The 24478-nt window shown below is 42.6% G+C and overlaps 1 protein-coding gene across 1 annotated transcript in view; it reads right to left on the bottom strand.

Moving 5' to 3' along the window:
* Nucleotides 1-10870, bottom strand: part of LOC116988426 (mannosyl-oligosaccharide 1,2-alpha-mannosidase IA-like) — a 78138-nt gene extending 67268 nt beyond the window's left edge. Inside the window, exon 1 of the mRNA XM_033045109.1 lies at nt 9829-10870. Within this exon, the coding sequence (XP_032901000.1) occupies nt 9829-10335 (507 nt within the window). The 5' untranslated portion in view covers nt 10336-10870. The remainder of the gene's footprint in view (nt 1-9828) is intronic.
* Nucleotides 10871-24478: the final 13608 nt, after the last annotated feature.

Raw genomic sequence — 24478 nt, 5'->3', positions numbered from 1 at the left:
TTAGCATTTAACGTTATCATTTCTACCTTTTTTCTAAAACTGAAAATAATAACTTGTTTCTGTTAATGCTGTTCAGTGTTTTTTTTTCTTCTTTACATTTTAAACAGATGTCTCCGAAGAAGAAATGCAAAATTGTCAATCCAAATGCCCAGCAAAAGCGACTGATTTAGACGGCATTCGCAGAGATTATCCGAATTTGGATTACTCCAAATGTGATGATCTACTCTACAGGACATTCTTAATGGGATAGTAGTGAGCAGAAAAGCATGTCATGCGTGGTTTGAAGAGCAAAAATCTGTAGTTTACAATGCCAAAATTGAAAAATTGAGGAAAAATTAGGTGTACAGATTTACTTATTGGTTACAATCTGAGGAGTATGATGATGCTACTGATTATGATATGCCAATGTACCAGCTAGCAACTGATCTTCTCCATAAAGACGGTCTATTGCGAGAAATTGTAATTTATTTACCTATCTGTTAAGGACTTACAGCATATAATACAATAATATTAAAGTTCTGATCTTGAGAATATCACATTTTTGAATTTTCAAGGCAGTCTGGGTGTTTATTACTATTTCCGTCACAACGGTCGATTTTGTAATTAGCTACAATTAGGTAACTAACTAATTATATGCTTTAATTTCAGGTCATCCAAGTAAGGTGTTTTATATTTGTTTCGGAATGCTTCAATCTATAATAACTGAACATTTCATTCAGTTCTCTTAATTTTTAAGAAAGTTATGAGCTTTTGACTGTCCTCATACACAGCTTTTGTGTTAAGTCAATGGAAAAGCAAGATGCTAATTTCCGAGAATGAAAATGGCCATAACTTTTTTTAATACTGAAGATATGAAAGTGAATTAGGTATCAAATTAAAGTTATTTTTATGCTTTATCTGATGGGATAAATTACAGGCTTTATTTTTTAAATCTCAAAATGTTGTAACATTCCTACATTAATCAGACTTTATCAAACTCTAGCACTAAATTATCATGTTCTGTATACTGTGGACCGCTTGATTGTGATCGTGTATGTCTTTTCTTTAACTGGAGAACATGCAAAAAAAAAGTTTTTCACTGTACCTCGGTATGTGTGACAATGGTAAATTAGACTAAACTAAACCATGGCTTGATCTTCATCTGAGGCATCCTGGTCCAGAAGGAGGGATTAGGAGGCATTTGAAAGATGACACTTTGTCACTGTAAGATGGAGAGTGCAATGCTGTTCAGAAGACATGTTCGAATGAGTAAGGGAAGTGCAAACAATTGTGACAGTCAATGCCACAAATGCAGTTCACGATGAATAGATCTAGCGTAAGTAAGATGCCAGAGGGAGGGGTCTAAATAGATTTGGAATTCTGAAGATAAGTGAAAAGATCCACACTGGGCAAACATCCGTGGTCAAAACAATGGGCATGGAATCAGAGGAAGAAGAATTCTGCATTTTATTGGGATTCTGAATTTATTAAGGTGCCTATATAATTAGTTGAGGATTTTGCCATGGATTGATCACATAGGACCAAGAGGAGACCATCAGAGAGCATAATGAAAACAAGGCAGAGTTGAACTGAGGGGAATGCAAGTTGGGGGTCAAAGGAACTTAAAGGGAGAGAAAGATCAGAACAAACACTGAAATTGGAAAGCAGTTAAAATTTGCAATCTTTCATGAAGAGAACAAATCTTCTACCGCAGCACCATATGCAAAAGATAAAGTGGAACTGCAGACCAAGAGAGCTTCAAGAACGCGTGGGTCAGTGATGATGAAGAAAGGTCAGAAGTATGTATGTGGTAATGTATGACATTAAGTGTGGATCTTAGGATGTAATGAGAAAAATACATCAAGAAACAGTAGATAGTTTGAACATAGTTGTGATCGGGATTGTGAAGAGTAAAATTTCAGTTGGAATTCAAGTGGTGAGAGTATGAGTTGGCGACATTTTCTATGGAAGAAATTTGTGGCTCTGGGTTTGGTTAATGCCTGACAAAATAAATGCATTCTATACTCACAATATGGTCTCAGTATATTGGAGAAACTAAACATAGATTATATGGCCATTTTATGGGGTACCCTTGTTCAATCTTCAGTGGCAATCCTGAGATTCCAGCTGCCTGTCAGTTTAATTTTCCTCAAGGCCTCCTAGACTATTCCAATGAGGAACACAAGCATAAGGAACAGTAACATATACGTAGGAAGGAACTGCAGATGTTGCTTTACACCGTAGACACAAAATGCTGGAATAACTCAGTGGGACAGGCAGCATCTCTGGCGAGAAGGAATGGGTGATGTTTCAGGTCAAGATCCTTCTTCAGATTGAGTCTGGGGAGATGGAGACCAGAGATATGAACGGATAAGATGTGAAAACAACGTCATAGCAGACGATGATCAAGGAAATGTAGAATGGTCATTGTATGCTGAGGGGGTGGGAGGGAGGTGACAACGAGGCATACAATCAGAAAAAATAATAAGGACAGTGAAACTAGGAGAACTAGGGTAGGGGAGGGACGGAGAGAGGAGGAAAGCAAGGATTACTTGATGTTAGAAAAATCCAGTCATACCGCTGGGTTGTAAGATGCCCAAGCAAAATATGAGGTGCTGTTCTTCCAATCTGCATTGGGCCTCATTCTGACAATTTATATTCTGTCTGTGCCTTGGCGACTCAATATAGAACTCAACGATTGCAGGTAATCTGTTATTTTTGTTCATATCATTATTGACCAGTTCTGTTGCAAGGGTATCCATTGGTTACATTAGCAGTTATTTTCCACCAACATTGCCCTTTTGCTTTCACTGTAACAGCTCTGACCTGCATTTCACAAATATTTACACATCCCTTTGTTTATTTTCTCCCCCTCGAACAGCCCTCATTAACTTATCAACCATTGACTTTGTAAATAATGTATTACAATGAAAACCTTGGCCTTATCCAATCAGAAATATTTTCTTATTCCTTCTTCCACTTTTTCTAAAACTTGCAACTAGCATGTTTTCTCACTTTTTCAGTTCTGATGAAGGGTCTTCAAGCTGAAATATTAACTCCGTTTCACTTTTTGTGGATGCTCTCAACTTTGCTGAGCGTTTTCAGCATTTTTTATTTTGTAAGTACAGTGTTCTACTCGATGATTGGTATTCAGATAACATCTAACTAAATTGCTAAGTGGTTCATCATTATGGTGAGAGCCCACTTAACTTCAACAACAATGTACAAGAATCTCACGAGCTCCAATTAAATTGGAATGGAAATTAAAAAAACGACCAAATCCATTAATGCTGATTTGTCTCCTGCCATACATTTGATTGAAGTCTTATAGAATCTTGCATAGAACCAAGTAAATGCAAATAAATAATACTCATGGTTATTGAAGGTTCCGCGTAATCACAGTTCTGGAGTAACAAAGTACTGGAGTAACTCAGCAGGTCAGACAACTTCTCTGGAGTACATGAATAGGTTGTCGTTTTGGGTCGAGACCCGTTTTCAGTGATTATGGGGGGGGGGGGGGGGGAAGGGGTGGAGAGAAGGTGGAAAAAGGGAGAGGCAGGACAAAGCATTGTAAGTTATAGGTCAACATAGGCAAGAGTGGGGGAGTTTGATAGGCAGATAATTGGATCAAAGACCATAAATATATAATGGAAGGTGTGAGGCAGGTTTGGGGAGTTGTGGATTGTGAAGCCAGAGGGAAGAAAGTAGAAGGGGTGGGGGGGGGGGGGGAGAAATAGGTGGAATTTCTGGTGGGGCACAGGGGGGGGGGGGGGGGGGGGGGGCAATGGGGAGGGGGTATTAAGAAGTTACGTAGAATTGGAAAAATCAATGTTCATACCTACCCAAGCGGAATGAGGTGCTGTTCCTCCAGTTTGCTTGTGGCCTCACTCTAGCAATGGACGAGACCCAGGTCAGTGTGAGAATGGGAAGGGAAGTTAAATTGGTTTGCAACCGGGAGATCCAGCGGGCCTTGGCAGACCGACTGCAAGTGTTCAGCAAAATAGTCATCAAGTTTACACTTCGTTTTCGCCAATGTATAAGAAGGCACACCGGGAACATTGGATGCAGTAGATGAGGTTAAGAGGACATGCATATGAATCTCTGTCTCACCAGGAAGGACTGCTGGGGCTCCTAGATGGAGGCGAGGGAGGAGATATTTGGATGTCACATCTTCTGCAGTTGCAGGGGAATTTATCATGGGAGAGGGTAGTTTTGGTGGGAAGGGATGTGAACTAAGGAGTTGCGGAGGAAACTGAGTTGTGTGGAAGGAGGAAAGTGTGCAGATGGGAAGAATGAGATGTGCAGATGAGACTAGCGATGGGATCACATTAGAGATGACGGAAATGTGGGACTATAATGTATTGGATGTGGAGGCTAATGGGGTGAAAGGTGAGGACATAGGTAGCTCTGTCATTACTCCATCTGGGAGGAGGGGGAGCTAAAGAAGAACAACGAGTCACTGAGGAGACACGGGTGAGGGATCCATTATGACAGTTGGGGAAAAAACATATTTACTAAAGAATGAGAACATCTCGGATATCCCAAAATTGAGTCTTATTTTGGGAGCGGATATAGCGGAGATGGAAGAATTGAGAGTGGGGGAATAGTGTCTTTGCAAGAGGCAGGGTGGGAGGAACTATAGTCCAGATAACTAGGAGTTGGTAGGTTTATAATAGATGCAATTCGATAGTCTGTCCCCTGTGATGGAGGCAGAGAGATCAAGAAAGGGGAGAGAGGTGACAGAATTAGTCCAGGTGAATTTGAGGGCAGGGTGGAAGTTAATGGTAAAGTTAATGAAATCCACGAGTTCTGCACGAATGCTGGAGCCATCCCCGATGCAAGCGTCGATGTAGCAGAGAAAAAGTTGGGAGATACTACTTGTGTAGGCCTGAAACAAGGACTGTTCGATGTAACCAACAAAAAGGCAGGCATACCTTTAACTTTGAGGAAGTTCTTTGCTTGGTCAAATAGGCAATGATAGATTCTCACACAGTTCGAGGTTCTGTAGAGGAACCTGAAGAACAATATGGATGCAGTCATCGGCTGCCATAATCTTGGGCAGGCCCATGGTGCTGACAAATCTACGCACCTGCTTAATCTAATGTTCCCTGCTGAAGAATATCACCAACCTCCCTAGTACTGGGAAAAGTAACAGATAACAAGTCAGGACATAAATTACCTGTAACTACTTGGAATAATCCAGAAGTTAGGTCACAGATCTCTGCCAAGGCTAACGTAGAAAGCATGTCCTTATACAGAGTTTTGACCAGAAATATTAACTGTTCCTTTCCCAATCCTTGACCTTCAATCCAGTGATTTCTTCCGCCAGTTTATTTTTTGTCGAGATATTACTCCCTGGAGGGGTTGGAGAAAAAAAATATGGTCCCTGTATAATCTAAGGATCAAATCTGTTTAGTTAAATGATACAGTATGGAAACAGGTCCTTCAGCCCATATCCACTACAACCACTGATCACCCATTAACATTAGACCTATTTTATCTCCCTTTCCCATCAACTCCCCTACTAACTAGGGACGATTTTACAGAGGCCAATAAACCTACAAACCCATACGTCTTTTGGAGGTGGGAGGAAACCGGAGTAGTTACAAGGAGAATGTGCAAACTCCACACAGGCAGCATTCAAGGTCAGAATTGAACTCGGGTCTCTGACCATGCGAGGCAGCAGCTCTACCATCTGTGCCATTGTGCTGCATTTCATTGCCTCGGATTCCAAGTGTGATATTTCAGCTCATGCTGCAAACCGAATGAAACCATCACAAAAGCAAAACAAGCTTTTAACTGTGGGAATTACTGTGGAATGCTCCCAATTTTTGTGTTCAAGCAGATTTATGAATAAGATATCATCCTCTCAAGTGTTCTGCAGCAGACAATCAAAAAATAAGAAAAATATGCAATTTAAAAAATCTGAACTACTGTACAGTAAGCAGTCCTAATGAAAACCTGGTTCTATTGTGATGGCTAATAACTGATCTGATATTGCGTGAATGTGACCTAATTTCTCCTAGCAACACTCCTTCTGAACATCACAGTTTGCATATTCTAATGTGTGTGTGATTTGCAAAGTGAAGTAGCTAGCTTAAATTTCAGAGTGGCACAGTTCAGACCGAAAAACAACATTATGGCAATCGACTCAGTTGAAAATATCAATTTTGCAATACATAGCGCTGCTAAAGCCAGCTGCAGCGACGCCATCTTCTTGAGGCAACACCTCCTGGATGGTAGGTAGGGTTGTGTCCAAAGATCTTTGGTTGTGTCTATGATGGCGTGGGGAGGGTCCCAGCAAACAGCGCGCCGGGAATGTTCCGACAAGCAGGCCAAGCTCGCCGCCGCAGACAGGGGACTCGTTCTCCGCAACCGAAGACGGAGGACCCTCCCGCCGCAGACCGACGATTGCCCGGCTCGAGTATCGTGGACCGACGACAGGGAACGCACCGGTGGACCCGGCTCGCCCACCACGATCTCCGAACTCGGCCCCATGCCACCAACGCTGACGGGTCCCTTGCCGCTGTGAGCGAGGAGGAGCTCCATGAACGAAGGGACCATCTAGAGCGTAGGGGGACCCGCGCCACCAAGAGCGAGGAGGGGACCCGCGCAGCCGAGAACAAAGGGGGAACCCGGCAGGTGGCCATCGAGGACCAGGCAGGAGGCTGTCTGCTGTCCCATGCAGCTGTAGGCCTGGTTTGCTGCGGCAAGCAGAAGATAAAACTATTTGATTAACTTTTTGTAACTTTGTGTACTGCCTAGGTGAGGTCTGGTGCATGATTTTGCATAAAAAAGCATTTCACTGTACTTAGGTACATGTGACAATAAAGTATTATTAAATCATTGAACCGGCCCGAGTCCACCACTCTCTGCAGCCTCCCGTTCCTATACATGAGAACTGCCATACCAGGCCCTGATACAACCAGTCAGAATACTTTAAATAGTACACATGTAGATGTTTGTTAGAGTATTCTACGACATGCCAAATCTGGCCGACCTTATTTGTGATTACATCTATGTACTATGCCCAAGTCAGGTCATCTGAGATGTTAACACACAGGTGGTTGAATTTGTTAACTCTCTCCACTGCCAACCAGGCAATACACTAGAGACGCCAAATGCTGGACACTTGCTTAAAATTCAAACTGCTGGAGGAACGCAGTGTGTTAGGTAAAATCTGTGAAGCCAATTTCCTTTCTTGATCTCTCAGTCTCCATTTTAGGTGAGAGATAACCACGGATATTTATTATAAACCTACTGACTACAACAGCTATCTCAACTACAACTGCTCCCACCTTGTTTCAAGCAAGCATACCCATTCTCTCAGTTTCTCCGTCTCACTGCATCTGCTCTTAAGATGTGGCTTTCCATTCTAGGGCATCCCAGATATGCTCTTTAGTCACATAGATCCCACCTCCCCCTTTCCCACAGTCGAGGGAGGGACCCTCACCTTGTCTCCTCCATTTCTCACAATTTTGCTCTCACCCACCCCCCCCCCCCCAGACAGAACAGGGAGTTTCCTTGGTCTTTACCCATCACCCCACCATCCTCCCCATCTAACACATCATTCTTGGACATTTCCACCAGCTTCAACACATCTCCAATCACGCCCGCCCCACCATTTTTTGCCTTCCACAGAAACCTCTCTCGCTATGAATCCTTGGTTCGTGCATCCTTCCCCACCCTCCATTCCACCTCCCAGGCACTTTCCCCAGTAACTATAGGAGATGTAAGACTCGTCCCTACATCTCCTCCCTCACCTTCATTCAGAGACCCAAAACCCTTCCAGGTCAGAGAGAGATTTGCACACACCTCTTCATCCTTGTCTACTGCACAGTGCTCTCAATGTGGCTTCCTTTGCATCGGAGAAACAAAGCGCAGACTAGGTGACCACTTCACTTGTTGTTCAGCAACAGCAGTTATTGTTTTAGCACCACTCAACCAGATGTTCTCTCTCCTGTACGCTGACTCATCATCACCCATGATTCAGCCAACAGTGGTGTCATCAGCGAATCTGTAGATGGCACTGGACATGTACTTAGCCACAGTCATGGACATGTAGAGCAGGGAACTAAACATTAGGCCTCGAGGTGCACCTGGTTTGATGATCAGAGAAGAGGGGATTATCCATTTTCTTCATGTATTTTCCATAAACCCTTATCATTTGCAGTAACCTTTTACAGGAAATCTAAATAAATTACACATGCTGGTTCCTGTATATCTACCATTTATCAAAATGCATAATATCCCTTTCATTGAACTATGCTGATTTTACCTAACACACCATGTTTTTTCTAAATGTATTCAATTCAATATGACCTTTCCCAGAAGGTAGAGAATTTTGGAAGATCATAACTAATACTTCCACTATCTCTGCGTTCACTTCTTTCAGAAGTGATTTGTGTTCCTCATCTCTCCTGGTCATTGCTTATTTACTATTTAGTGCCTGTTATTATGTATGCAATGAGTGCTTTCACTGTAAAGATAGATACAATATATTTGTTTATCATTCTGAATTTTTATTCCGTTACAATGCCACATTTAGTCATATTTTGTTGTTTTATAAAATCCTCCCAATCTTCCAGGCTGCTACTAATCTCTGCAACTTTATTGGCCATTTTTTTCCAATCTAAATATTGTTATTAACTTCCTCAGTTAGCCACAGGTAAATGATTTATCCCACGTAGCCAATTTCCCAACAGTTCTCGTAAATTGATCAGATCTTTTTTCCTCATAAATGGACTTTAGCACTGCGTTCCAAAATAAGGTCACCCATTCATCAAAACAACTGTCAAACTCCACAGCTACTTTAGTCCAGTTAAAAACAATCCCCTACCCAGATCCACTGGGCTGTTTCACAATCGTGAATCCCTTCTGGCCCATCATCATAGAGTAGTTGAGAGATATTTTATTATAGTGATGGAAGTGGGTGAATTGGATTTGCACAAAATCTGCTTTATTTTCTTCACTTATTTGGTTGTTCGAATGTGGCAGGCCAAGATCTGGACACACAGGTGTTCAAACTACCCGCTGCACTGTATTGTAATGACCTTATCCATCTAGAATTTTACTTTTTAAGCATTCTCAAATTGATCAAATTAGTACGTCTGCCATTTCCACTCAAGGAAAACCAATATGCACAAATAATTCAAAAGCACCGGTCCACCGACGACTGGTAGAAGCTTTAAGTGATATAATGTTGGAAAGTAGAAATGCAAGTTAATCCACGAAGGATTGTCAAAGGAGCTGCTCCTAAAACTACATATTACATCTCACAATAAAAATGTCCATGGGAAGAATATTAATAGAAAAAATAGAACAGTCTTGAACGTTATATTCTTTCATTTATGTGTGCTTGACGATCCGTTCGTGGAAACATCAATATATGCGATTGGAGCAAACTATCCTCATTACATTGTCAGCAGTATCATGTTTTACATAGCTTCCCGGTCCAAAAATAAACGTTTCTCGTTGCATCGCTATATATACTACTGTAAAATACAAAATGCTGATGAAACTCAGCGGAGCAGGCAGCATCTATGGAGGGAATATACGGTGACGTGTCGGGTTACCGAAAGCTTTCCCTTCGCAGATGCTGTCTGATCCCTGAATTACTCCAGCACTTTATATTTTGCTCAAGATTCCGGTATCTGTGGTTCCTTGTGACTCCATACTACTGCATTTAGGGCAAAACAATTGGCTTAATAAGATAATGCAACGTGCGCCCACCCTATTGTGTTCTACAATCTGACAGCGCCAAACTGTCTCAAATCTAATGTTGCCCGCATTTCAGTCACTTAACCCTGCTGCCGCCTTAATTTTCATTTCTGACGAGAATATTCCTACCTCTTTAACTTTCTCTCGATGGCTCCTCGCATCCCGATCTGCAGATTGTACTCGTGGTTCCAACGATGGCGCGTAGTGACTGTTGCTGGGTTCCACCAGGCCTCTACTTACTGTTGCTGCCCCACTCTCGGAATTGTTGATAACCCTCTGCTCTCCTTCCGTCACCCCCTGGCGAATGAGATCCAGCAAGGATTCTTTCCTCAATCGGTCTTCCTTTCCTCGCCAAACGGAACCGATGTGTGCCTCCGTCTGCCTGTGCAAGGACGCTGCAGCGGGCCTCGGCCCCAGTCCCTGCCCGCTGCCTGCAATGTCCGTGCGCTGCGGGTCGGTGGACAATAAGAAGAAGCGACGGAGTCGCAGGGAATCCGGTAGGAAGAAGATGGCCCCGAAGCACACGGTGATCAAGGCACTGAGGAAGATCAGAAACACAAACCGCTGGGAGAGACGAATACTCCCGAAGCGACTGCCCAACCCCAGTCCGGACCCTGAACATAGCTTTCGGATCATCAGCACTCGCACACACGGCAACAGCTCAAAGCAGAGTCAAACCCAACGCACTCTTCCTCAAACCAAATGGGATCTGCCCCAACACCCAATTGGATGTGCCCCAACATCCAACAAGATCTGCCCCAACGCCAAATATGCTCTTCTTCTTTAACCAGCGAGAACCACTCCAACATCCAGCGGGATCTTCCCCAAAATCTGCCACACCATCAAGGAAGGACCTTTCCAAAAATGTGGATCAATCCCCAAATCGAACCGTCCAAATTTCACGTATGGCCAATTTTGTTGTCGGCTGTGGTCCCCGTGTGCTGGATGCCAGGTATCTGGGTGTCCCGCTGGGCTGTCGACCAGGGGTGGGTTTGGCGGGCTCTGGGTGAGCGGGCGGGCGGGCTGAGCCTGTGCCCTGGCGGGCGCGCGGACAAGCGGGGCGGGCGGGCGGACAAACGAACGGGCGGCGATATCGTGTCCCGCGCGCGCCAACCGCTCACTCTGCTGCTGCTCGCGCCGTGTTTTCCTCCCGTCACAAAGCTTCACACTTGTCACCGGAAGTCCCGCCCCTCACGAATACCCCTCCTCATTGGTCAGCGTCGTTGTCAATCAGGGGAGTGCAGTAGGCGGAGGAGATGAATATTCATCAAGAGGCGGTATGGTTATTGATTTATCTAACTTCAAGTAATCCTTGCTTTACTTCCGCCCCTCCCCATACTAGGTCTCCTACTAGTTTCACTGTCCTTCTGATTAATATTACTGATTGTATGCCTCCTTGTCACCTTCCCCGCAGCTAATAATGAACCATTCTATATTTCCTTGAACACCGTCTGACAATCCTCAGCCAGGGGAAAAATATTCCCTGCATTCAGGTTGCTAAGCCAAGTCAAGTCAAGTCACATTTATTTATATAGCACATTTAAAAAACAACTCTCGTTGGCCAAAGTGCTTTACATTTGTTATAACAATAGCACAATAGCACAAGCCAAGTGAAGATTAAGTAAATTTCAGAGATCTCCTCTCATTCTTCTAACTTTAATGGAATACAAGCATAATCTTCCCAGTCCCATAATCTCCTCATTCAGGAAACAGAACATCCCTAGAATTTTCACTGCACTCGTCTACCAAATGATCCTTAAATGTGTATGATTTGTTTCAGCCATTCTCTGTGGTAGAAAGTTCCATGTTCTCACGACTTATTGGGTAAATATATTTCTTCTGAATTTCATATTGGATTTCTTGATGACTAACATATTGTAGGCATAGTTATGCTCTTCACCACATGTGGAAATATTCTCTCTATATGTTCTCACCGAATGCCTTTCATTGTTTTAAAGATCTCTAATAAATCACCCCTCAGCCTTCTTTACTCTAGTGAAGACAGATCTGGTATTTTCATCCTTTTTTAATTATTATCTGTTGTTATCCTTCTATGTTTTTACTGCACTCGCCAGTACATTTATATCCTTTTTATTATACGACAGGACAGTAACACATAAAACTACACACAGTTCTCGTACAGTAAATGTGATCTAATCAAAGTTCGACACAAGTTCACCGTAACTTGCCTATTTTTCAACTCTATCCCTTTATCAAAACCCCCGGTGTATCATTTGTTTTCTTTATTACCTTCCCAACTTTCCAGCAGAGTGTCTATTGATTGGTGTATTTGTACTCAGGGATCCTTTTGTTGCTTTACTTTTCCAAATAATGAGTGCCTTTCTTGTCCTTCCTCCCAAGATACACTTAAGTAATTCCTTGATGTAGGAACTTTAGCTAAATATCATTTAGGGTACCCTTTCCCCTACCCTCAGTCATTCCCTCCATAACTCACCTCTCCTCCCTACCCCCCCTCCTATCGCTCTATCCCTCACTCCTCACCTCCCCCTATCCCCCCCACTATCCCTCCTGACCTCCCCCACTGCCCACCTCTCCATCTGTTCCAATAGATGCAGGAGTAGGCCATTCGGTTCCCCACTATCCCTCCTGACCTCCCCCACTGCCCACCTCTCCATCTGTTCCAATAGATGCAGGAGTAGGCCATTCGGTTCTTCGAGCCTTCCCCACTCCCTACCTCCCCCCTCCTCTCCCTCTCCCCTCCCTCTATTCCCCCTACTCCCCACTCTCTCTCCTCACCGCCCCCATCTTCCCCCCTCTCCCTCCATACCCCCTCCTTTCCCTCAATCCCCCCACTCTCACCTCCTCACCTGCCCAGGACCTTTCCCCTCCCCTCCCCCAATCCCACCCTCACCTCTCTCTCCCTATCCTTTCCCCTACCCTCAGTCACTCCCTCCCTCCATAACTCCTCTCCCCTCCTTACCCCCCTCCTATCCCTCTATCCCCCACCTCTCCCACTCCTCACCTCCCCCTATCCCTCCTGACCTCCCCCACAGCCCTCTTCTTCCTTTATCTCCCCCCCCCTCTCCCTCTATTCGCCCACCAGACATGAGACAGGAAAAAACTGAAAAAAAGAGGAAGAGATAGATTTCTCTGTGCGTTTTGAAATTCGGCAAGGCCCCACCACCGCCGTCTGAAGGCCCCACCACCGCCTGAAGGCCCCACCGCCGCCAGGAGGCCCCACTGCCACCACTAGGCTCCATCGCCCCGAGGCCTCACCGCCGCCGCAGCCCCATCATCGCGAGGCCTCACCGCCGCGGACTCGGTGCCTCCTGGATCGCCGTGTGGAGCCCCGGCCGGGGTCACGTGGGTAGAAGCCTGGGTTGGATGAAGCGGCCGGCGGCGCCCGCGACTGGACTCCGTGAACCCCGTGAAGTGGGCTCGGCCGCTCGCCCACTTGGCACCATGGAGGCGCACACAGACACTCTCCAGCCAATGGAGCGTTAGTGATGTTCACTCCGATCCTTCAGCTTTATATTCTCCTCGCCGGGTGAGGCGAGTGCCTCCCGTGACTGACAGCAGACTTGGCCAATCAGTGCAGAGATGGTACAGGAAGGGGTATCGCCGTCCCGGCGACTGACAGGAGAGAAGACCAATCTGTGTGCCGGTAACTGACGGGAGAGGAGACCAATCTGTGTGCTGGTGACTGACAGGAGAGGAGACCAATCTGCGCATGCGCGGTTTTTAAGATTTTAAAATCGTAATAACTTTTAAAATATACCATCAATCGGAAAAAAGCATGTTGCACTTGAGAACAGGAGAATGGTGAGTAAGGTGGCAAAAAATCGTAGCGCTATCGTGTACCGTTTTTGCGCTAATAGAAAAACCACGCAAACCGGAAGAGCACAAGATCAGAATTGTAGTTATGTATTCATCAATAATATGTTGCAAGGCCTCTGCTATTTCTGCATAGGATTACTTTAAAATGTGTGGATGAGGCCCTGAGGGGTTTCATCCTCTTTGGGTTTGAATGGCATATTTAATATATTCCCCTTATTTTATTTTAAATATGCATATTACACATCTCATCATCTAACGTCATATCCTCCTGCTCTATCTCCCTGGTAAATACCAAAACAAAATAATAATTTAATGTTTCTGGGATCCCTGCCCTGTCTAATCTTAATAGTCCTATTCCTGTTCCAATCTTTTTTTAAATTGTTGTACAGGTACCTATAAAATATTTCCCACTTTTGTTTTATGTCCCTGGGTTACAGAATAGTCCTCTACTCATTGAACAAAGTCCTCCAATCATCTTTACCCAGACTCTCCCTTATCCCTTTTACCTACCAGATGTGGATGTTGTTCAGGCGGTATTTTGCTCAGATGATAAGAATAACAAACACGAGAAGCAATTACCCTGCTACCCATAAAACTGATAACCAAATATGTTTTAAGCAGAACTCTTTTGTGGTTTAAAATATAACAATTGGATTTAGTCTCTCCCTTTCCGAGTTCATCTCCAGCAGTCCATGAGATATCCCTTATCCTGACACTAACTAGACAGTGCACTCCTCAAGATTCCCCTGCTTGGCTGAAGAGCATGTTATTTATCTTCATAAGAATGGAGTCCCCTATTATTACCACAATTCTAGTCTGCACTTCCCTCTATCCCTACTCCATATCCCTGGGCAGCTTTCTAAATTATAGTGCCTCGTGACTTCCATCAGGTCATTTTTCCTTTAACCTCACGTACTGAGCACCTTATATCTGTTGGACAGGACCAGTATCTGCAGGATCTCTCTCTCAGGCTCTCTGCTATCCGGCTCCCTTCCAGGACTGGTACTTTCCTCCTTCCAGGACGTACTTTCCTTTGGGGTATGACTGTATTCTGGATAAAAGAGTCTCGAGATCTCTCCTTTCCTCTCCCATCACCCCTATCCTTATTTGTCAAGAGTCTCTCCAACTCATTCTCCATTCATTGATTCTAAGCTGGATAGATTCTCCCTGAAAAGTGTTTGATGAGGACAATCTCGTCATTTATAAATTCCCATATTCCACAAACATACCATCTCAAACGCCATTTTCACGCTAAATGATTTATATTGACAATACCAAATTTATTCTAATCTTCATTATTCTGAACGTGTGAAAGTGGTGTCATGTCAATCCCAATTATCTTTGATCAAAGAATCATGATTTCAGTAGATACTGTTAGAGTAACCTTGGCGAATAACTGCTGTGTACTTTGTAGGTAATACATATCATGTAGCAAGTAAATGCATGAAAAAGGATTTGAGTATAGGAGCAGGGAGGTTCTACTGCAGTTGTACAGGGTCTTGGTGAGACCACACGTGGAGTATTGCGTACAGTTTTGGTCTCCAAATCTGAGGAAGGACATTATTGCCATAGAGGGAGTGCAGAGAAGGTTCACCAGACTGATTTCTGGGATGTCAGGACTGTCTTATGAAGAAAGACTGGATAGACTTGGTTTATACTCTCTAGAATTTAGGAGATTGAGAGGGGATCTTATAGAAACTTACAAAATTCTTAAGGGGTTGGACAGGCTAGATGCAGGAAGATTGCTCCCGATGTTGGGGAAGTCCAGGACAAGGGGTCACAGCTTAAGGATAAGGGGGAAATCCTTTAAAACCGAGATGAGAAGAACTTTTTTCACACAGAGAGTGGTGAATCTCTGGAACTCTCTGCCACAGAGGGTAGTCGAGGCCAGTTCATTGGCTATATTTAAGAGGGAGTTAGATGTGGCCCTTGTGGCTAAGGGGATCAGAGGGTATGGAGAGAAGGCAGGTACGGGATACTGAGTTGGATGATCAGCCATGATCATATTGAATGGCGGTGCAGGCTCGAAGGGCCGAATGGCCTACTCCTGCACCTAATTTCTATGTTTCTATGAAGTATGTATGTAGGAAGTAAATGTATGATGTAGTGAATAAGGTTCTGGTCTGACAGTCTGCTTTAATCTTATTGTTCAAAGTCCATAAATTGTTGTTAACGAGTAACATATTTGACATTTTCCTTTGATAATCTGATAAAAAGAAAATGGTTCATTCCCTCACTTTTATGTTGTTATCTTAAATGAAGTTTTGTCAGGCAAATGAAAATCAAATTCATAATAAGTGACGTGAGACAATTTGTGTAAACCGGTCATTGCTCATGCATAAAGCTAAGCTGAGGTATCAAGTTAAGTTAGGATCAAATAATTTATTTGGCTTCTTGGCAATGCTCTTGGGATACCAAACAAAGTAATTTCACAACTTGGTGGAACAAACAAAAGAGTAATAGATGAAATTTAATATGTGAAAGGGATTTTGAATGTGGAAGGAAAAAATTGGCAATCTTGAAGTAAACAGTTTGGCAGTCAGGATCATAAGACATTAAAAGCACTTCCAATAAATAGGCTATTAACAATTATGTTGGAAGATCGAACTTTATGGATGGAAATATATATTACAAACAACTAAAATGTAACATAGTATATGTATAAACCTTTTATAAGACTTCATTTGGCATACTGCACAATTTTGGACTCCACATTATTAGAAGAATGCTGGGACAACATGGAGGAATAAAATGAAGAATTACAGTATTTGTCTGCTTTATGAGGAAATAGGAATTACAGTATTTGTCAGCTTTAAAAGGAATTTGTTTTCTTTTATGAGGAAATACAAATATATTGGACTTCCATGTATCAAGTGGTTTGAGAGCTAAATGTGCAAGATTAAAAGCTTATATGACACCTAGGTGGTTTTCAAGCAGTTGTTGCTGTCAGAATCCATGTCTAGATGCATGTCTACACATCACTTTGCATCATGCTCATTGTCTCAAACTTCACAGGGAACAAGAATTTGTTGTTGTATGAGGACATGCAAGATTCATCAGGATGCTACCTAGCCCATCAGGCAATGCAGACAGATAAAGCATTTGCTGTTTTTGGTGGCCAGCCCACTCTTCTTCTTTTTGAGTCCACACAAAAGATAGGAAGTTGTTCAGCCAGAGCTGAACACATTTCTCGGCATCTGCATACAATGGTGTCTGTCTTGCATTTACAATCAATACAATCAGTTTTATTCGTCACATTGCACGTAAAGTGCAAGTGAAATGAATTTGTCAGCAGCGGTACAATGAGAAAGGACACACAATACACGACAACAATTTAACACAAACATCCACCACAGCAATCATCACCGTGGTCAGGACCTCAACCTTCTGCAGCCGTCGCTGCTGGCGTCCAGATGGTAAAAGGACAAGGTAAAAGTCAAGGTAAGTCCAGAATCGGCTCCTCCCCACCGGAGACCGCGGCTTCAGGCTGGTGTAGGCCGCAGGCTGGCGGTCGTAGATTTAAATTTCGCGCCGCAGCCAGAAACACCACGGACTGCAGGGCCGGCGATCTGGAGCTCCTCTCCAGGGATCCCTGGTGAGGGACCCCGCTCCTGATGGTAAGTCACCACAGCGCCCGCGGTAGAAGTTGGCCGCGGGCCGGCATTCGGAGCTTCTTCTTCCCCCCCGGGTCCCCAACGTGAGATCCCGGGCTGCAGGTGTCGCGCCAGCTGGAGCTGTGCAGACCGCGGCTTCAGGCTGTTGGCTGCCGCGGGCCAGCAAAACAGAGCGCTCCCCTACGGCTAGCCCCAGCGAGGGCTCGCCCGCTCCACGCCGAGAGTCCGCGCAGCGCCCGCCGCTGAAGCCCCGGGCGCGTCTCCGGGAAAGGCCGCGCCGATCCTTGCTGTTAGGCTACGGGGGAGGCGACATTGAAAAAGTCGCCTCTCCGTGGAGGAGGTGACCGAAGCGGTTTCCCCCTTACCCCCCCACACCACCCCCCACACAAGACACACAGAGAGACATTAAAAGCATACATTGAAACATACAAAAAAAGTAGAAAAAAAACGGACACGCTGCTGACAGGGCGCCGGCTTGCAGCGCCCCCACCGACTGACACTTCTTATGCTTCTTGTGCGTGGTGGTGGAAAGATTGGTGAAAACAGGGCCACGACGTGAACGCTCTTTCCTTGACCCCGCCAGCCCACTAAAACTGCAGAAATATCAGTTACGTGCCTGACGTCTGTTCAGATGATTGGGTGCCTCTAAACAAACCTGAACCAGTAAATCAGGGCAGGGAGGCGCGAAACCGCTAGTAATACTTCTTGGTGTGAGGCTATAACTTCCTTTGTCAAATCTGTATGAACACATGTAATCCTATCAAGTTTCAGTTATCCTCTGATTACATTAATTAAAGAATTAACCATATCTAACTAAAAGAGGATGATCCTGTCTCTTCAAAAGTTGCCTTTAAGCAGAAATACAGCACAGTTGTTTATGACAAATGACTTACGCAACCGATCGTTAGCCTTTTGTTTGGAACATGTCCTCTGGAATTAGTTATCACAATACTAAACAGTATGGCTCCTGGTTAAATTTCACTGCAATTATTCTCTAAATGCTGCTAAATATTGATCTTAAGTAAGACAATGTAAAATATTAACATTTTAGCTTTTTACAGTAAAAACGGTACAATTGTAGGCCAATTTATAAATGAATTCAAGATAACATTTTCTCAGTTCTTCTGATTTAGTTTTCTGAGACCAAGAGGATTATACATAATCCCATTTGAGATAGTGAGATAAGCGTCAGAGGTTGTTTTAAAACATGTTGTGTGAATATTGAAGACACAAGGGACTGCAGGTGCTAGAATCATGAAATGAAACCAAACTGCCAATTAACTCCATATGACTGGCAGAACTCTGGAAGGAAATGGACAGACGACATTTCTGATGGGGTAGTTTCAGGGTAGAACCCTTCTTCAGACTACTCCAGCCATCTAAAGAAGGGTACTGCCCGAAACATCATCTGTCCATTTCCCTCCACAGGTGCGGCCTGATTTGCTGAGTTTCTTTAGCAGTTTTTTTTCTCCCTTGAATGTTGACGTTCAACACGTAATTGATATACACAAATAATGGACTTTAAAATATTAATTTGCAGGATGTGGGCACCACTAGTGAGCTGATATTTATTGGCCATTGCTAATTGCCCTAAAAATACAGCAGTCAGCTTTCTTTCTGAATCTCGACAATTGCAGTTTCACATAACAGATTGATTTGTTAGGGCAGTCAAGAGTCAACCACATTGAATTAGTATTAGAAGTGTATATAGGCCAGAGAAATGTTATCCAGGCTAGTGAAGATGCAGCGGTCAATGACATAAAAGAGAATGAGAAATGCAGGGGAAGGCAAAGGAAATAAATTGGATTGAGTAAGCACTTGTAGACTCAAGAAGCTTGAGGCCATGGCCACAAGCTTGAGACTCAAGACCATGAAGGGATTTAAGTTTGAGGTTGGACATTTTTCATTGGAATATCTTGGGCCTGGGTTCCAATATACTTCAACAAAAGGTGTTTGATGTGGAATTGAATGTGAGATTAATTTAACTGAAGTTCCTAGGTGAAGGATGGAAAGCAAGTGAAGAGTGAAGTGGAATAGTAAGATTTGGAGATGGTAAGACCCATCTTTGGTAGGACAAAAAAGATGCACAAGTTGGCAAGGAAATAGGATGGTTACTGGGATTGAACTAGGTTCTAGAGGCAGGGAGGAACAAACAATTAAAGGATATGAAATAATTTAACTATTTACCAAGTTTTCAAATTATCTGATTCAACCGGAGATAGCGACCAAAGTATCTTTCTAACTGCTAATCCTTAATATAAGATTAATTGAATGTCAGACAAGCAGTTTAATGGCATACAGTACACTAATGAAATCAGCATGTGTGTGAAAAAATATTCAATGTCTGTGGATTATGTTACAACAGGAATATATTTACTTCAAAAAAGATCGATCCACATGGGACGCTGAAGTTGATGACAATACAAGTTGATAGAAAAATAATTATTGTTGATATCCTGCCTATGGTATGAGGTAAGGTTGGAACCCACAGGGGATAGGCAGTGTCACTGAGGTTGACAATGATGGAGAGGTTTTGATGAAGCATGGCATGGTCAACTGTCTTAAAGGGCATTTGCAGCAAGCAGGATTGATGTTTACACAGTCGCGGTACCGAAAATTACATAGAATGCTTTGAATATAAGCTCAGGAGAAAGCCATTTGGCCTAATAAATCCATGCAAGCTTCCCTCTAACCTCTTCTCTTTATCTAATACCCATTAATTTAATTTAACTTTCTATTCCCCTCCCCCTTGCACATTTATCTAGCCTCTCCTAAAATGCAAACATACAGTTCAGCTCAACCAAAATGTTAGGCAAATTCATATTCTCACAACATTCTGGGCAATGATATGTGTCAGCTGTGGCTCATTTGGCAGAACATTTACTAAGAAGATATGGGTTGAAGTTTCACTCTGAATCGTTTTACACAAATTATGTAATTGCCTCTTCAGTCCCACAATGAGGGAATATAACAATGTCAGAAATGCCTTCCTTTGGACGGAACATTAAACCAACGCCTCATCATCCCCAAGGGTAGGATGCAAGAGATTTTCTAGTACTATTTTGATGAAAAACCGGGAGTTATCTTTCCATCAACACCCAAAAGGTGATTAACTGGTTATTACCACATTCATTTTTTTGGAGTTTGAGTACACTTTGGCTGCCATTGTTGCAATATTTTCTACATTGCATCATTGACTAAACCACTTCTTTGGCTGCAAAAAAAGGTTTGAACAATCTAAAAATTGCCACTATGTTCATGCAGACCACTATGCCTGGATCAACATGAAAAAAGTCATACTTTAATTTGTTATGTCTGGTTCGTGTATGCATTTCAATCCATAGTGAATGTATTCCAATGAATTAGGTAACATGCAAATCTTTTACTCGCAAACATCTTGCATTGTGCTCGTCCACTAAATTTATTTTATCTACCATTTCCCTCAGCTTGATTATAAGCTCAAAATGACATAAAACAATATATCAACAGTAAATCGAGGCCACGTGTATACTCAGCATAGAGGCTAAAAATGAGATACAATTCTTTTAAACAAAATTAAATAATTATAAAAGCCATAATTGGCATAATTTTGACTAGATCTTACAAAATATATTAGGTTCCTTTGCGTATAAATGAAAAATCAGAGCAATCTCTGTCCCATCTCTGAAATTAGAGCTAGCATAAGGTTATATCAATACACAGATCACATGGTGATTTTGTCCTACTTCCCAAATAGTTCTAGTTGAAAAAAAAGAAATCACACTTATTTTTCTTGTCAGAAAGTTTGGTGAGCTACCTGTATACCCCAAATGCTTTTTGAGTTCCTTCTTCAATTTCTAACTCCCACTGAGAATGTTATCTCCCTCTCCTAGTCTGGAGAGATTGCTAAATGCTTTAAGGAAACAGGCTTCAATAACTGTTGAAGAAAGAAGCTAATCTGCATGATTGGCACTGCCAAGGATTTGCAGCCGAATCAGCATGGACAAAAACTAAAGAGTTTGGAAACAAGACGGAGAGAGGAGAATATATCCTGGCAGCAGCACTGGATTGGTGTTGCAGGACCTGACCTGGTGATGCTGTCAGTGTCCTCCACCACCTCTCAGTCCGCAGCAGGGCCAATCTGATCCGAGCCTCTGTGGGACCTATAGCAACACCTGATCCTCGTGATATCTGGGCTGCTGGAGTAATTGTCCAAGGGAAATAAATTAGAATATGAAAATTTAAAAAAGATGCAAAGCAACTTTTCTGACGGCATGTAAACGGAAGAGTTAAGATTGGTCCCCTACACTGAGAGAATAATTTGTAGTGCAAAATAAGGAAACAGTAGAGACATTAAACATCTAATTGGTATCTGCCTTAATGGTGGGATATATTAAAAATACATAACTAATGGGACATAGGGTCTTATGAGACCAAAGAGTATACAGTAATTAATATCGATCCAAAAATAGTATTAGAGAAAATAATGTGACCAAATTCCTTGGCAATCTGGGTTGAAAACTTAGATATTTTTAAAAGCTGACTGCAGAGGTAGCAGATATCCTATTTTTTTTATGGGCTCGCCCCGCCTTACCTCTCTGAGCTGCTCCACCTATATGCTCCTGCCCGGTGCCTCAGGTCAGCTGATCAGCTGCTCCTTGAGGTACCAAGGTCTAAGCGGAAGCTCAGAGGGGATAGAGCCTTTTCTGTTGCTGCTCCGGCACTCTGGAACACCTTGCCGCTGCACATCAGACAGGCCCCCTCACTGTCCATCTTCAAATCCTCCCTAAAAACATATTTTTATTCTTTGGCTTTCGACACTGGCTGAGGCATTGCTCCTGTTTTTAGTGCTTTTAATGTCTTTTAATTTTTAGTGTGTTTTTTATAGTCCTTCGTTTTACAGTTTTTAATGGTTTTTAATTGTTTGTAATAGCTTTTTGTTCATGATTTCTCATGTACAGCACTTTGTGGCAACTGTAGTTGTTTAAAGTGCTTTATAAATAAAGTTATTATTATTATTATTATTATTATTCCTCGTCGGTTCCTCATTATATTGCTCCAGGATATCTCAAATGTATACCTATGACTCTCCATCATATACAGTGTTAACAATTTTGGTTTATACAGTCTCCAAGAAGATTAAATACTTCAAGGTTTATTACATTATATTTATTATATTTTCCTCCAATTTACTAATTTAGATTTATTCAACAATGAACATTCTGAGAAGGCCAAAACACTGCATCTATCTTTCATTATTTCCTTACTCTTCCCATATATAGTCTATGTCTAGCTAACATTAAATGAGAAGGCAGGAACGGGGTACTGATTGGGGATGATCATCCATGATCACATTGAACTCTTTAGAAAAGCCAACAGAGAAATAATGGTGACATTGTCTCAGTCTGTAGAAACAATGAACTGCAGAAACAAGGAACAGCAGATGCTGATTTACACAAAATGACACAAAATGATGAAATAACTCAGTGGGTCTGGCAGCATCACTGGAGAACATGAATAAGTGTAATTTCAGGTTGGGACCTTCTTCAGTCTGATTGGAGGGGGGGGGGGGGGGGAGAAAGCTGGTAAAGAGGAGAAACAGGACAAAGCTTGGCAGGTAATAGGTGGACACAGGCAAGGGGTGGCATTGATAGGCAGATGATTGGAACAAAGGCCATAGATTAAAGCAGAAGATGTGAGACAGATGGCTTGAAGAGTTCCAAATTGTGAAGCCAGAGGAAGGAATGTAGAAGGAGGCGGATCGGGTGGGGAGGAATAGGGTACAGAGGAGGGGGATAAAGAAGGTTGTGGGGGTGAAAGGGAGGGGAAGGAAAGGAGAGGTTGTGTAAAATTGGAGTATTCAAGGTTCATACCATTCCTTTCCTTTCCCAGCACAACGATCAATCTGAAGAAGGATACTGACCCAAAACATCACCTATTCATGTTCTCCAGCCCTGCTGAGTTACTCCAGCACTTTATGTCCTTTTGCCTCATAATGTGTCTTTTAATTCTACAATTCCAGGATGTCAGTTGAAATTCTTAATGTTATGGCACACAACATGGATATTTGCAAGAAGAAAATACGTAACATGTTTTAAATATTCAGCAGGTCAAGCAGCATCCCTGGAGAGAGAAAGTAAATTAACATTACATTTTTCTGGTAGACAAAGATGCTGGAGAAACTCAGCGGGTGAGGCAGCATCCATGGAGCGAAGGAAATAGGCAACGTTTCGGGTCGAGGCCCTTCTTCAGACATTTTGCAGATCATTCATCAAATATTGGCTAGATATTGGCAAAGATTGGAACTGCTCTTCATGGTGGCTGCTGATAATATGGTTCCATAGTTATTTTGGCATACATAGATATTCTTTTGACAGTTATATTGCATTTTTGTGTCCTCAAACTAAGATTTGGATTCCTGAGAACAACTGTAAATCATAAAATGTAAATTTTAATTAAGAATTTATGAAAAATTAGTTCTTAGCATAAAGCCAGGTCAGATTGGACTACATTATTCTTTTTTAAGTGTCAATTTATTTAAAATATATAAATTATCTTTGTCAATTATCAAGTAGTTATTATACTAAAACTAAATAAATTATAATTGAGGAATTGGAGCAGCTTCACTGATATTTGTATTTAATGTGGATAATGATAATTCTATGTTGGATAGGTGCAGATTGGAGAATTTAATTAACTTATCTTTGCATAATTCAGAAGTTAAATGCTGTTGATTGGTTTTATTAATCCAAATCACTTCTTATAATGATTAATTATTTAGGGTGACACCACTGAGGAAGCTAAATTTGAAGAAATGAAATATGTATTGATTAAGCCTTTAAACCTGATTGTTACTCTAAGGGTCATAGAGTCATACAACGTGGAAACAGACCTTCGGCCCAACTTGCCCATACCGACCAACGTCCCATCTACACTAGTTCCACCTGCTTGCGTTTGGCCCATATACCTCTAAACCTGTCCTATCCATGTACCTGTCTAAATGTTTCTTAAATGGTGAGATAGTCTCTGTATCTCAACTACCTTCAACAGCAGCTTGTTCCATACACCCACCACCCTTTGTGTGAAAAAGTTACCCCTTCAGGTACTCTCGATGAAGCCTCACAAACGTCTTATATAACTATAACATGACCTCCCAAACTCTATACTCAATACTCTGACTGATGAAGGCCAATGTGCCAAAATCTTTTTGTCCACCCTACTCTACTTGTGGTGCTACTTCCAATGAACTATTTACCTGCACTCCTAGATCCCTCTGCTTTGCAACACTCCTCAGAGCCCTACCATTCACTGTGTAGGTCCTGCCCATGTTAATCTTTCCAAAATGTAACACCTCACATTTCTCGGTATTAAAATCCACAATGTTATCT

The sequence above is a fragment of the Amblyraja radiata genome, chromosome 27 (assembly GCF_010909765.2).
Source record: "Amblyraja radiata isolate CabotCenter1 chromosome 27, sAmbRad1.1.pri, whole genome shotgun sequence".
In the NCBI taxonomy this organism is placed as follows: Eukaryota; Metazoa; Chordata; class Chondrichthyes; order Rajiformes; family Rajidae; genus Amblyraja; species Amblyraja radiata.
This window is presented reverse-complemented; position numbering and strand designations above follow the sequence as displayed.